At 47.1% G+C, this 15,889-nt stretch overlaps 1 protein-coding gene and 2 pseudogenes across 1 annotated transcript; all 3 read left to right on the plus strand.

Annotated features, from left to right (window-relative positions):
* Positions 1-207: 207 nt before the first annotated feature.
* Positions 208-3,974, plus strand: LOC125545176. Its single transcript, XM_048709056.1, has 2 exons — positions 208-1,627; positions 3,841-3,974. Coding segments are annotated over exons 1-2 (1,320 nt in total). The 5' UTR covers positions 208-308; the 3' UTR covers positions 3,842-3,974.
* Positions 3,928-10,432, plus strand: LOC125545185 (annotated as a pseudogene).
* Positions 10,406-11,211, plus strand: LOC125532669 (annotated as a pseudogene).
* Positions 11,212-15,889: the final 4,678 nt, after the last annotated feature.

The raw sequence follows: 15,889 nt of genomic DNA on the forward strand, positions 1-15,889 counted from the left end.
AAACAAAATACCCAGGACCAGACCCGGCCCAATGTGTGCTTCAGGCTCAAAACTTAGGCCCATGCCCAGCCCTCGGGCAAGCCCAGGCTAAGTTGGGTCGAGCTTTTTTGGGCCGGGTCGGGTCGGGCCGGACGGGCCGGGTATCCGGTGAGCAGGTATACTCACAAGTCTCCTAAGTAGATCGGCAGTTCGGCACATGATCCCTAGAAAAAAAAGTAGATCGGCACACGAGATGCCGAGCCGCCGAGGAAACCCCCTAAAAAAAAAAAAGACACTGAGGAAACCCTCGCGCATCTCCGCCGCCGACCATGGCGGGCGCTCCCGCAATCGTCGCCGCCGCCGATTCTTACGACCGCGATTGGGCGGGGCTGCCGGAGGAAATACTCCTGATGTTCATGCGGGAGCTGGAGATCCCCGACCTCGTCCGCTCAGGTGCTGTCTGCGCCTCGTGGCATGCTGCTTACCTAGCCGTCCGCCGCCATCGCTTCCCCCTTCCGATCCCCCGGAATCAGCTCCCCTGCCTGGTCTACGCATGCCGCAATTCCGCCGCAGACGGCGCCGTCGTCTGCTGCCCCTTCACCGGCGACTCCGTCCGAGTCCCCCTGCCGCAGCCCCCGCTCACCCGCCACTCCACGGTCGGCTCCGCGCACGGCTGGCTCGTCACCGCCGACGAGGCCTCCAACCTCCACCTCCTCAATCCTATCACGGGCGCCCACGTCGCGCTCCCGCCCATCGCCACTCTCCACCACGTCGAGAGCTGCACCGACGCCCAAGGCCGCCTCATGTACAACGTCTTCGACAGGGGCGATCCCGAGCCGACCCCCTTTGACGCGCGCGAGGCCAGGGACTGCATGTACCACCGTGTCACCCTCTCCTGCAGCCCGGCGGCTGGGAGCGCCTGCATCGTGCTGCTGGTGCACATGCCGATCGGCGAGCTCTCCTACGCCCGGCTCGGCGACGAGCGGTGGACCTGGATCTCGCCCGACGACCACCAGCTCATGGCCATCAGCTGGGGCTTCATGGACTCTTTCTACAATGAGGATGATGGTTTGTTCTATGTGCTTCGCAGCCACAGATCGGTTTTCACCCTCAATTTCAATGGGCCATCTCTTGTTGTCAAAAAGATCATGAGCAGAGTTAGGAAGGGGGATGATCCTTCTAGCATGTACATCATGCAAGCTCCATGGGGTGATATTTTGCAAATATGGAGGTGGAGGAGCTACGTCGATTCATCAACACCCGTGGAGCTTCCTAGAGATCTGCTGGGTCACAACGAAGATGACATAGACCGGTATATTGAGCTCAGAACAACTGAAATAGAGGTCTATAAGGTGGACCTTGAGAACCAGGCACTTGTGAAGATGACAAGCTTAGCGGATCATGCACTATTCCTTGGTTATAATAGCTCCATGTGCTTTGCCACTAAAGATTTTCCAACACTGAAGCCGAACTGTGTCTATATCACGGATGACTCTGTTGAGTATGTCAACATGTGTAAGCATAACTGGCGAGAAACCGGAGTTTGGGATATAGAAAACAAGAGTCTGCAGACTTTTGATAGTGTTTTGCTTACTAATTCCTGGATGAACTGGCCTTCTCCGGTTTGGATAACACCCTCCCTTTTCTAGTAAGTGACTTTTTATTTAGTGATGCCATTGTAGACATTGCAGACTTGTTTTGGCTTTCATTATTGTCAAATTTTTCGTTGTATTACAGCTTAACAATTTGAGTTTTGTCCCACAACTATATCAATTCTCTCTCTATATATATTAAGTTATGAACTTTTCCCTATGTATCACTGGATAATTTTTGGCTTGATTATTGTCATTTTTTTGTTGTATTATAGATTAGTAATTTGATTTTCCCCCCACAATTAAATCAATTTTCTCTATATATTAGTTCCTATGTATTAGTGGATAACAATTTTGGGTTCTGTTAACACCATTCCACTAATCTCTTGTTAGAGCCATGTAGTTTATGTAAAGACCAGTCTAATTCGCTTTTGGGACCAGAGTGAATGACAATAACTTTCTATTCATGTTTGGCACCAAAGTGAAGGATAGTAATGACAACTTTTCATGTGATTTAACAGAACTCCACTAACATTAGGTTTTTACACACCAGTATTAAGAGCTCAAAACTTGTACTAGGAAATAACCCGTTTTTCAACTGAAATATTCTTACTATTTGAACTAGTCATCAACCAGTGCAGATGGATGTGCTAAAATTTTCAGTAATACATTAACTGTAAAGGAGGTTTACTTTAACACAAGGACATGCTTTTAAAAATTATTACATCTAAAAACTATTACCGCCACTTCCTACTATGTCCAAGTTCCGGTCCTTCCCGATTTCTTCGCACCAAGTAAATCGATCTGTTATACACTTTGGTCCTCAGCAGTAAATGGAGTTTCTTCCTTGCCACAAATGGTGTGGTTTGCAATCCAAAAAATGAACCAAAAATCCACCTGAATAGCTTATTATGGAAGAATACAGATCTTGGTATTTTCATTAAAGTAATACCAAAATGGCAGCAAAGGTCAGCATCATGGTGTCGAAAGTTTTTCTTTATAAAGGATACGTACAACAGAAGAATCCAGAGGAGATGACACCCAGCATGCTCCTCTTTCTGAAGCAAACTTCTTGTCTATGTACACAATGGTAGCATGGAATGGGCACTGGTAGTGCAATGATTCCAAGGCCTTCTACTGAGCCAGATATTTATGCAGTATGTACAAACCAAAGTATATAATACACGCTAAGCTGGTGGGGCTAAAATTGCATAACTGATCACTACATATAATTGCATAGAAAGTCCATCACAATAGATGTGAAAGCGATACAGGATAGTACTCATCTTTCTCCGCTGGATGCACCATCCGAGTAAAAATAGACACCATTACATTTTCTCTACACATTATGCAATGGAACAGGGGTAATAGAAGGAAGGGTCCCATCAAAACCTTATTAAATTATTGAGTCTAGCATGTTTCTCTCTGTTTTAACACACCATGGAACACATGAATCAATTTATCTTGGGAGAAGGGAGCACTCCTGCAAGGCATAGTATGTATGTATATAAAGAAAACACAGTAAAATTCCAATTGAAGTAGCACCCAGACCTTTTTAGTATTTTACATTTAGGGCAAAATATGGTACAGCTAATATTTGGAATCACATCAACGCAATAAGCTACATAAATAAACATGGATATTTATATCTTTATTGATTAACCTCAAAAATCTGTATGGCATTCAGTGTTTACTAAATAGAACAAAATCTTAAAATGATTTGTATAGTTAGTGATTATCCTCTGTAGAAGTTCTGCAAAATTGTTGTAAATGGCAATCTCACTAAATATAGCAGTATCTTCTGTGTATAAACCTCATGCTCTTAACGGCTTGAACTTTTGCATGATAAAGCACAAATGCTCCAGAAAGATTCACCAATTAGATCTCACTGATCATTTAGAATCATATATCTAGTCTCTCACTTTGCTTGAGTCATGTGGAACACCATGGCTCTCTCTGTTCTCAAACATTAGATCATCGTAATGAAGCAATGGTAACATGCCTGAAACAAAAGATGATGGCCTAGGAACAATCAAATAAGGTTCCCCACACAGTTTAACATCCATACCTATTATACTGAACTTCCTTGATCATTGTGGAAAGCGGTGACCAATGATCTCAAGTACCAATTAATTAATCATATGAATCAATGATCACACACCTGAAACAAAAGGCAAAAATTAGATATTAGCTTGTAATCCGTGAGCGCTCCTATTGGCAGAAAACATGAAGTGCTCCACCTCAAAGCTGACCTTCCATTTCATTTCAGGTACTCAACTAGCAGAGAAAGGTGCACAAAATTCTAATTACAAATGGATTTTTTCAGCTCAATTAAACAACAATCTAGAGCTGAAGTATGTATGCATTGGACCCTAAAGACTTGAAGCCATTGAATAGCTGCTGCGATGCTCAGATTTCTGTTTTTGGTTCTAAGCTTCATAAGAAGATGCGAGACTCTAATATTTTTGTTGTGGGATCTGGTGCTCTTGGATGTGAATTCTTGAAGAACTTTGCTTTAATGGGGCTTTCTTGTGGCCGTAAAGGGAAGCTAACTGTTGAACCGGTATGGGCCCTAGCCCATCAAGATCTGTCTCTTGGGCCCAAGCCCATGAGAGGTGCTGACCTAGAAGAGGAGCCCCTCTTCCCTTCTCCCGTGTGAGCCGCCACATCTGAGACACACACTCACGCAGGAAACAAGACATGAAGCGAGGCTGCTGTCTGAAGGTACCCATCTCCCGATTCGACATGGTATCAGAGCCAGACGATGACGGTGACGGCGTAGTCCCTCGCCGGAGAGGCGGCGGTGGGGCCCAGTGGGGTCAGGCGAGAAAGGAGGCTGCGTGCGTGCGCGAGGCGGTGGGTCTGCTGTGGTGCATGCGGCGGCGGCGTGGCTGGGCTCGAGGAGCTGCGACGCGGCCGGGAAGGTGCTGCTTCCTCTTGTCCTGCTTCGCGTCCCTGGGGTGGCTAGCTGCAAAGGGGGCGGTCGAGGAGGGCTGCTGCGGGCTATGCAGGCGGCTGCGGCAAGAAGAGGAGGAGGAAGAAGGCAGCGGCGGATTTGGGCTGTGTGCGAGTCACGCTGCGGCGGGGAGCTGCTGCTGTTGGTGCTGCTGAACAGAAGAGGAACTGCAGCTGTTGCTGCTGCCTTGTGTTGTTCCTGGAAGCTTGCTGAGCTGCTGGTGCTTGTGCGGCTGGTTCTTGGTGCTGCGGCAGAGGAAGAAAGAAGTGCAGCCTGCTGGACTGCTCGTTCTGGAATAGGAAGAGGCTGGGCTGGACCGCTTGTGTGCTTTACAGAGATTTTTTTTCTCTGTGGACTTGCTGTTGTGAGCTTGGTGTTGTTGTGGTGGTGGTGCTGCTGCTTGGGAAAGAAGACTCTCTGAGGCTGAGTTTTGTTGTTGCTGCTTATCCTGTCAAACGATGGCTGAACCAACTGGTCTTGCCGAGGCTTTGGAGAAGCTCGCTAAGATCCTCGCGGAGTCCAACTCTAGGGCCATCGCTCCTCGACAGGAAGTGGCTCAAAAGCTTGAAATGTCGCCTTGGACATGAAGCTAGAGGGGGCAACAAATTATTTGAGCTGGTCCAGGAGGGCTTTGTGGGCTGTGGAGCAGAAGGAGCTTGATGGATATTTGTTGGGCACCGTTGTAGAACCAGGGGACAAGCGTAGTGCAGAGGGCAAGAGGTGGAAGGTCATCCACTCTGTACTTATGGTGTGGTTGTTGAACTCTGTGATGCCCTCCATTGGACGCTCTGTGGAGGGGCTATCCTCACCTGCTGAGATATGGAAGATTCTGTCCACTCAATACTCTGGCAAGGGCAATGTCATGCTCATTGCTCAGATTGAGGACAAGATTAGGTTGCTGCGCCAAGATGATGGCATGTCAGTGATGACATACGTGGCAGAACTGCAGGCTCTGTGGGCTGACCAGGATAACTGTGATCCCCTGGAACTCTATGACGCGGCTTCAATCGAGTCAGGGCCATAAGTGGATGGCACGCAGGCGTGTGCTGAAATTTTTGGCTGGCCTCAAAGGTTGCTTTGATGGCAGGAAGGCTTCCTTGTTGCACCAACCTAGTCTGCCTACCATTCCCGAGGCTATTGCAGCGATGACTCAAGAGGAGGTGCGCCTATCCCTTGAGCATGCAGACGTGAAGGTTGTGCCAGCTTCGACATTTGCAGTCACTGAGCGCATGGAGTGGGGAGATCCCACCAAATGTCATATCTGTGGGGAGGTAGGTCACTGGAAGAGAGAATGTCCAACTCGTGGCAGAGGCAGGGGATATAACAGAGGGGGAACAGGCAGAGGTAGAAGTGCTAGAGGCAGAGGTGGATACTCAGAGACCTCATGGGGCCAGGCTTCTAGAGGCAGAGGTGGCTACTCAGGACACTCAGGGGGTCAGAGGGCTCACATGGCCGTTGCAGGAGACACTGGGACGTCCAAAGGCAAAGATGTAGATGATGTTGTCTATGGAGACTTTGCTCACTGGGCCTCCACTGATGAAGGTAATCTGGAAAGAGCATCTCTTGCTACTAATGAGAGTGCTCCAGAGTGGGTTCTTGACTCTGGAGCATCTAAGCATGTTGCTAGTAACTCCTGTGTGTTCGAGTCTTACACTAAGCATCCTCCCTCTCACACGAGCACTATACAAACGGCTGATGGCACAAAACAACCAGTCATAGGGGTTGGTACAGTCAAGTGTACTCCGACCATTTCCCTATCGTCAGTTTTACATGTGCCAGCCTTTCCTGTCAATTTGGTCTCTTTCAGTGCACTCATTGATCAAATGGACTGTTGTGTGATCCTTGACAAGTTTGGTTGCTTGATTCAGGTGCGACAGACGAGCCAGACGGTTGGGACTGGCACCAGGCGTAGGGGGCTCTGGTACATGGACCAGGAGGTGCAGCCGGACTTGGTGTGTGCTGCAACCATGGAGGATAAGGAGAAGCAGGCGATGATCCATCACTATAGGATGGGGCATGTATCTTTTGATAAGATGAGTAGAATATTTCCGGATGTTATGTGTGGAATAGGCAAAGGCAAGCTGACATGTGATGCTTGTGAATATGCAAAACACACACGGGCCTCATATGTGAGTAAGGGGCTCAGGAGCATATCTCCTTTTATGCTTATTCATTCGGATGTATGGACTAGCCCAGTGGTGTCAATGAATGGGAAGAAGTATTTTGCTACCTTTATTGACTGCTATTCTCGCATGACTTGGATTTACTTGATGCGTCACAAGGATGAGGTGTTTAGCTGTTTTCAGCACTTCCATGCTCTTGTAAAGAACCAGTTTCAGGTACAGGTCAAGGTGCTCAGGACGGACAATGGAACGGAGTATGTGAACAACATTTTTGGGGCTTTCATGGCTGACCATGGGATTCTTCATCAAACTTCATGTCCGGACACCCCCCCTCAGAATGGAGTAGCCGAACGAAAGAATCGTCATGTTCTTGAGGTAGCTCGGTCGTTGATGTTTACCATGAATGTGCCTAAGTTCTTGTGGGATGATGCAGTTATGACAGCCACATACTTGATCAACCGGACACCTTCCAGGATACTTGGCATGAAATCTCCGTCTGAGTTGCTCGTTGGAGATAATAAGTTTGTTGTTCCGCCAAAGTTGTTTGGTAGTACCTGCTTTGTTTGTGATCACCGACCATCTGTTGGCAAGCTTGATCCTCGGGCAATGAAGTGTGTCTTTTTGGGATACTCGTCTAGTCAGCAGGGGTATAAATGTTGGTGTCCCTCTGAAAAACGCAGGTTTGTAAGTATGGACGTTACGTTCAGGGAGTCTGAGCCATTCTATGGTGAGCCGTCTGATCTCAGTCTGCTGTTTGCAGAGCTTGACCACCTACACCCTGTGCATGATGGTCAAGAGGGGGAGAAGGATGTGTCTCATACTCACGGGGATTATGTGGACATTAACGCTGATAATGATGTGCAGGCTCAAGTTCAACCAATAGTGGGTACAATTCCGGTTAGTACCATCACTGATGATGATGTGCAGGCTCATGTCGAGCCAACTGTCGATACACTTAAGATTGGTGCTCTCCAGGTTCCTGTTCGGGATCGATGGCAGACGAATACCCTAGTGTACTCTCGACGGCAACCACAAGTGCAGGGGGAGTAGCAAGGCAGGGAGGCAAGAGTGCAGGGGGAGCATCAAGGCAGTGAGGCAAGAGTGCAGGGGGAGCAGCAAGGCAGTGAGGCAAGCTCATCTGACACAGTGGAGCTGCCCATTGTGTTGCGAAAACCTACACGTGAAGCGGCAAGGAAGGGTGAGGTAGCAAGGAAGGCTCTGCCAAAGGATGATGCTTGTGATGACCTTGATATTGGCAATTTTGTGTCTTACAAGGCTTTGTCACCTTCATATAAGGCGTTTGTTGCCTCTCTGCAAACTGTGTCTATCCCTAAGGATTGGAAGGCTGCAAAGCAAGATCCGAAGTGGCATGAATCGATGATAGAGGAGTTAGAAGCATTGAAAAAAAACAAGACATGGGTGCTAACCACATTGCCGGCAGGAAAGAAAGCAGTGAGTTGCAAGTGGATTTTTACTGTGAAGCAGAATCCTGAGGGCAAGGTGGAACGGTATAAGGCTAGATTGGTCGCCAGAGGATATAGTCAAACTTATGGAATTGACTATGATGAGACATTTGCTCCAGTTGAAAAGATGAACACAGTACGGGTATTGGTCTCGTGTGTTGCAAACTTTGGGTGGAAATTGCACCAGTTAGATGTCAAGAATGCCTTCTTACATGGTGACTTGAAAGAAGAGGTATACATGGAGATACCACCTGGTTTTGGCACAGAACAGACTATGGGGAAGGTATGCAGGCTGAAGAAATCCTTGTATGGTCTGAAGCAATCGCCGAGGGCATGGTTTGATAGGTTCAGACGAGCTGTTTGGAATATGGGGTATGGCCAATGTAATGGTGATCACACGGTGTTTTATAGACACATTGATAAGAAGATCACCATTGTTGCAGTGTATGTTGATGATATCATCATCACCGGAGATGATGAGGAGGAAATAAAGAGAGTGAAGGGGTGTCTGAGCAAGGAGTTTGAGGTAAAAGACTTGGGAAATCTAAAGTACTTCCTTGGCATAGAAGTGGCTCGGACAGAGAAGGGAATATCTTTGTGCCAACGAAAATACACCTTGGATCTTTTGAGTGACATGGGCATGATGGGATGTCGTGCATCCCCTACTCCGATTGAACAAAATCATCAAATAACAGCACAATCAGGTGAGCTAGTGAATAAGGAAGATTATCAGAAGCTGGTTGGAAGGTTATTGTACTTGTGTCATACCAGGCCTGACATTACGTATGTCGTGGGGGTGGTGAGCAGATACATGCATGAACCAAGGAGTGGGCATCTTAATATTGTTCACAGAATCCTGAGATACTTGAAGGGGACTCCGGGTAAAGGGTTGTGGTTTGCGAAGAGTGGACATCTTGAGGTGGATGGCTATAGTGACTCTGATTGGGCTAGCTGTCAAGATGATAGACGATCAACTTCAGGCTACTGTGTGTTTGTGGGAGGAAATTTGGTGTCATGGAGAAGCAAGAAACAGACTGTTGTGTTATCTCAAGGGTTGTGTGATATGCTCTGGGTGAAGCACCTACTATGCGAGTTAAAACTTTTGAGGAAGGGACCCTTAAGAGTGTGGTGTGACAATCAGTCAGCTATAGCCATTGCTAATAACCCAGTTCAACATGATAGGACGAAGCATGTGGAAATTGATCGCTTCTTCATTAAAGAGAAACTAGATGCTGGGATCATCAGCCTTACTCATGTCAGCTCTGGGCAGCAGTTTGCAGATTGCTTGACAAAGGGACTGGGAACAAAGGACTGTAACTTGGCGTGTGACAAGATGGGGATGATAGATATCTACCACCCATCTTGAGGGGGAGTGTTGAACCGGTATGGGCCCTAGCCCATCAAGATCTGTCTCTTGGGCCCAAGCCCATGAGAGGTGCTGACCTAGAAGAGGAGCCCCTCTTCCCTTCTCCCGTGTGAGCCGCCACATCTGAGACACACACTCACGCAGGAAACAAGACAGGAAGCGAGGCTGCTGTCTGAAGGTACCCATCTCCCGATTCGACACTAACTATAACAGATGATTTTGTCATTGAAAAAAGCAACTTGAGCCGGCAATTCCTGTTTCGTGATTGGAACATTGGACAGGCAAAATCTACAGTATCCGCTACAACTGCTAGTGCTATCAACTCCAGCCTCCATATTGATGCTCTGCAGAATCGTGCCTGTCTAGAGACTGAACTTGTTCTCAATGATGCATTCTTGGAGGGCCTTGATGCTGTGATCAATGCACTTGATAATGTCAATGCTAGGATCTACGTGGACATGGGATGCCTGTACTTCCAGAAACCATTCTTGGAATCTGGAACGCTGGGTCCCAAATGTAATACATAGATGGTGATTCCTCACCTTACTGAAAACTATGGAGCTTCACGAGATCCTCCTGAGAAACAGGCACCAATGTGCACAGTTCATTATTTTCCGCACAATATTGACCATTGTCTAACATGGGCTCGCTCAAAATTTGAGGGTCTGCTAGAGAAAACTCCAAATGAAGTGAACTCATTTATATCTAATCCTACTGAATATGCTGCTGCTATGAGAAAGGCAGGTGATGCTCAAGCCAGGTAATTTTTGGAGCGTGTACGTGAATGCCTGACTGAAGTACTACATTCCCCTTTGAATTCAACAATTTGTTATTGGCTTTCTTCCTCTTTCTTTTCATCTTAGCTATTTGAAGTTAAAATGGTTTCACTTTGATTATATATTGCCAACAAATAGGACAATATCTTTTGTGCTCCAGATGCCATGTAATAACATATGTTTTCTTTTGCCACGTTTGAAGATTACTTCTCTAATCGTGTGAAGCAGCTAACATTCGCATTTCCTGAGGATGCTGCTACTAGCACTGGTGCTTCTTACTGGTCTGCCCCTAAGCGTTTCCCTCACCCGGTGCAATTCTCAGCTGTTGATTCATCTCACATTCAATTTATACTGGCTTCTTCCATACTGAGAGCGGTGTCTTTTGGGATCCCCATACCGGACTGGGTGAATAACATACCGGACTGGGTGTCTTTTGGGATCCCCGTACCGGACTGGCCGATATAGTAAGTAAGGTTGCAGTGCCTGAATTTGAGCCAAAGAGTGGGGTTAAGATTGAAACAGATGAGAAGGCTACTAACCTCTCCAGTGCCTCAGTTGACGATACTGCTGTTATCTAAGACCTTTTAACCAAGCTGGAAGCATGTGCCAAGAAACTACCTTCAGGATTCCAAATGAAGCCTCTTTTTAACTGCTTCTGATGTGTTAGAGTATTCAAGAGGTTGACAAGCTGAAGGCGAAGTTCATTGCAGGAAGAATCATTCCAGCTATTGCAACTACGACGGCCTTGACTATTGTATTTTTTTAGTTTGAAAAATATTCTGTAAAAAAAGATGAAATGGTCACAGGCTTTGTGTGCCTTGAGCTTTAAAAGGTTCTGGCACACAGTTGAAGACTACCGCAATACGTTTCACAGGAAGCATTTTGATGTTGTGGCTTGCGAGGATGACAACGGGAACGACATTTATATATCTCTTATCTCCATTTACTTCCAATAGGCAAGCACCGTCACTATTGTGAGGATAGATGATGAGTGTGCAAAGAATTCCTGTGGAGAGCTGTTTGAAGCACGCCTGGTGATCGCTTATGGTGTTAGCGCCCATCTCCATCGCGTTTTCTGTGGGTCCTTCCGCTCTGTTGTTGAATGCCAACTATTTGCAGGTGTGCGATGCTGTCTGATGTTTTGATGAATGAACCATAGCATGTTATCCACTGGGTAGCATTGGATTGATATTTTTGGGGTTGCTGGATGATGTGTTCATTGAGTCATTGCAATTGTCGTTTACCTAGTACCTCACTGCAACCATCACATTATTCTTCCTCGCAACTCTTTATCCCTGGAGTTGATCTATGAACATATTGTTGTTGTGGTTAAGCAAAACTGTATCTAGCAGTTTTGCATTTGTTTTTCAACTTGGCTGATCCCCTTTTCATTGCTTTGACATAACAGAAATACAAGAGCTAGCCAGTTCCAAGCGAGGTTCAGGAAGCAGGAAAGGGGAAAGAGCTGAGTTCAGCGCACCGCTGGGAAGCCTACTACATGTGCTAATCGAAACACATGCTATGGAGCGAAAACTTAAAGGCGACAAATGCTCCCGTTGGCCGGCACCACCCCTCGGGAGGCGGTAGACCCAGGCGGCGGGGAGGTGCGGCGGTGTTGGTGGTGGCTGGATCCGGACGGAATCGGTTGGATTCAGTGCGGCAGCGGCGGCGACAGGATTTGGCAGCGGGGGGCTGTGGTAAGGAGGCGGTTGGGCGGCGAGGGGTGGATTGGCGTTTTTGGGCAGCAACCTTCCAATATATGCATCCGGTTGTGCCCTGTTTTTGGGCTACCCAAAAATGTTTTTGACCATGTTGAAGTTTTTGGGCAGCTATTGGAGAGGTTTTTTGGCCTCCAAAAGCCGCAAAAGGCAGTGTTGCCCTATTGTTGGAGACGCTCTTATGAGCATGGTTACTATATCCAGTTTTGTATGGCATGCACAATTTTAGATTGTCAATTTGACTATCGAAACACGTCTTGCACGCCATTAAAAATATATCCTTAGACTCGCTGCCGAATGAAGCTTTAAAGTATTTTGTTTTTGTTTTTATAGGATCATTCGACATGAAGGTAAATATGTAGATCAGCATTGCATCGTATGCACTTTTTTTTTCCTACACAGAAAGGTACACTGAAACATTAGTTTTAAAAACGTTGATCCATGCAATGGTCTAGAGGGAGAAATTCATAGAGAAATGGAGTGTACACACACGACTTTCTCCTGCAAAAAAGAAAGGAAGAAAGTAAACAGAAAACAGAAAAAACACACCGTTTTATAAAAAAATCCAAAAAATGACATAAAGCATAGGGGGAAACCTCATTGTACCCTCTCCTAAATTCAAGCGTACAGACGCCCCCCCCTCCCCCCGTTACTTATTCATCAATGACACATCCATCTATTTTCCATTTAGCCCATGCTTTAAATGCCGCAAGCAAACCCACCCTCGTCCTCGTCGTATCTCAGATCTCGTCCTCACCACATCATATCGTACCCCTCTCACTGCCGCCGCAGCCAGATCTAGAGCGGCTGCAAAAGCGGCGATCGTGGGTGCGACATCCCCCCTGACCATGGTGAACCCGGCGGAGCCGTCGCCTGCGGCTTTCCCATCAGATCTCACCAAGGAAGGTGGCGCTAGGGAGGCGGGTGGCGGGGCCGTGGAGGTAGATCCAACGCCGTCGAGCGCCCATCGAGGGAGGCTGATGTTGCTGCCATCAATGCTCAAGCCCTGGGGGAGCCAACGACGGCTGCGGTGCGTTCCCGTCAACCGCCATGGCGAAACCATCGCCCCGGACACGGGATCCTCCTCGAATCAGCAATATGAGGTCAGCGAGAGGCTACAGCTTGACCTTGGCAAGGTGGCAAAGGCATCGGGCACCGGCAACCCCGTAGTCAACAAGTACCCTGAGGTCACCGAGGCGGTTTCTCCACAACCGTTGAAGGCACGCCCTGGCCGCCCGCGTCGCCTTGCTATGCCATCCCTCGTGGCCACGATCGCCGCGAGTGCGCCGCCACAGGCGTTCGAGCGCAAGCGGCGGTCGATCCGCGCGGATGCGCTCAAGAGGCCACAATTCTCTGTATCACTCTCCGCGGAGGAGATTGAGGAAGACATCTACGGCCTCACCGGTGCACTCCCGCGTAGCCGCCCTCGCGGTCGGCCCCGCAAAGTGCAAAAGCAGATCGACGTGAGTTCCCGTGCCTCCTCTGCTCCCTTCCCCGACCCCCTTACATTCCAGCCCCTGCCGCTCCTCCCTAGGTACCCGTTTTTAATTCCATAAACGCTCCTGTCCCCAGCTGCTATTTCCCGGCGCGCGGTTATCGCAGATCAACATGGAGTCCTACCTGGTGCCGGACAATCGCTGACCCTGTCAACTCAACAAACGCCTCCACCCAACAGTAAGCAAGCAAAGTGAATTCGCAGATCACAATTCACATTCAATTCAGTGCTACCATTGTTAGCTACATAATCCATCGACTGATTGTTCAGATAGAGTCAGAGTTGGTATGTATGGATCCCACCAGGAAACTAGTTGTAAGCATCAAGTGATGACCTGTTAGTGATTTTTAATTTTGAGTTGTACTCAGTGATAGTCATTTCCGTAATTGCACTATTGGTGGTTCGTTACTTTGGTACCATCAGCAATTGAAAGGACGTAATGTGGTGTACTAGTATTTCACTGTCCTCGATGCTCCAGTTAGTATGTTCGTTGATGTCTATCCCCTATTGCAATCTTAATGCTAGTATCCATTCTATTGCAATCTCAGTGCTAGTACCAGCTTCAGTGCAGTTTCTTGCTATTCTTTCTCTAGAAGACGCGACGAGTGCCCAGTACTACTTGGCCGCGTTATAGCTGGTTGGTGCGTGGGCCCGGGATCAAAAGGTTTCAAAAACACTGGCACCGCGTGGCCTTGGCTGTGGGTGTTGCGTAATTTATCGTATGTTTCCTGATTTCTCGTGGGAATGGCGTGCCAGGGAGACCCGAGTGAGATAGTTAAATGACATACATATATTTGAACCCTAGGTGGTCTCTATCGTCGTCTTGGAGCGTCCCAGGGTTTGATGATGCTACACTGTTTTCTGGGTGTGAGTGGGGCTGGTGGATGAGCACCGGCGTTTAATCTCTTGCTGGCAGTAGCCAGGAAAAGGTTAGTGCTGAGCCGCTTATTTGTTAGCATATATTAAACGAATTTGGTTCGTATCAATGGAAAAAAATAAACACCATAGTGTGAAATAGATGGTTTGATTGATTCCTTAGTCCATCAATGATCTTGGCCCTTTGCTCTCCTAGCCATCCGATTTTGCAATGGATTGCCAAGATTGATAGATTATACCGATAACCCTAACAGCTCATCTACCTTAGTTATGGGACGCGACATTGACATGCGTGCATATGTAGCTGACACAAGCTTAAGCTACTCTTTATATTTTTTGAGGGTTATTTATGTGATTCTAATTCATATGGTTTCCTTTCCTATGAATGCCATTTGGATCAAAGGAATGGTGCCACCAAAATTCGTTGGATTAGCCTTCTACTCCATTCGTCCGAAAAAGTTTGTCCCTCAAATTGATGTATCTAGCACTAAGCTTGTCCCAGCTTGTCCCTCAAATGGATGTATCTAGCACTAACTTGGTGTGGTGCTAGATACATCTATTTGAGGGACAAGCTTTTTCAAACGGAGGAAGTATATCTTAATTCCATGTGAATTTGAATATTTGCTCCAATCTATTTTTAACCCTCATCAAGGCGGTTTTTTCTTTGTTCTACTCGAGCGACTGTTCCTAGTTACAGTTTCGTGTCTTTTGTGACAATGCTATGTTTTGCACTTCCAATCCTATCAGATCCCTTTGTTATTCGTATTACTAATACCATTGATTCATCTCAAGTCATGTATTGCCTATTTGAAATGATGTATTTCATAACAAATTTCCATGCAACTCGACCCGAAAGATTCATGGCACATCTCCAACCCAAAATAGGGGGCATAAATTTCAACCGATTTACCTAATGCTCGCAAATGAATCAAACTTCTAATCTTGTCCCTCGAAATCATGGTAGAGAGTAAATTATAGACAATCTATGAGAGGAGGCGATTAATGATCTAGCCATTACATCCGATGTCTTCTCTCTCCTCAGATCTCGCAGTGTTCCCTCTCTCAGCCATCAATGGCCTGCTTTTCCTCAAATTTGGCGAGATTTCACGGCCTCAAATAAGACCTTGCGGGGGCATCTCAGTCCAAAATTGGTGTTTCTGCTGCCCACTATCTTCGGTAAAAAAATGTGCCAACTATTCTGGGGTGGTGGGAGTATAAGTTGCTGATGTGATCCCCTGCTCATTGGGAGATGAAATCTAAGGCATGTTCAGACAACCCAAACTTGTGCAAGACTCCACCATATGATGGTGCGCTACACCTTGGGTGGCCCGTCAGATGGCAAGCTGGACCGAGCATGGCTTTAGGTCGGTAGGATTCTTGTAACCCTAGGCCTCACCCCCCTTTATAAGGTGAGGACAGTGGATAGGTCAAGGAATCAACTTCATAGTCATTGTCTTGGTAGATACTACCTTCATCTGGGTTTATTAGCCCCCTTATATTTTGGATCCAACTTTGACTTTCTATTTGACTAAAAATACAAAGCAT

This window comes from Triticum urartu, chromosome 1, assembly GCF_003073215.2.
Source record: "Triticum urartu cultivar G1812 chromosome 1, Tu2.1, whole genome shotgun sequence".
Classification (NCBI taxonomy): Eukaryota; Viridiplantae; Streptophyta; class Magnoliopsida; order Poales; family Poaceae; genus Triticum; species Triticum urartu.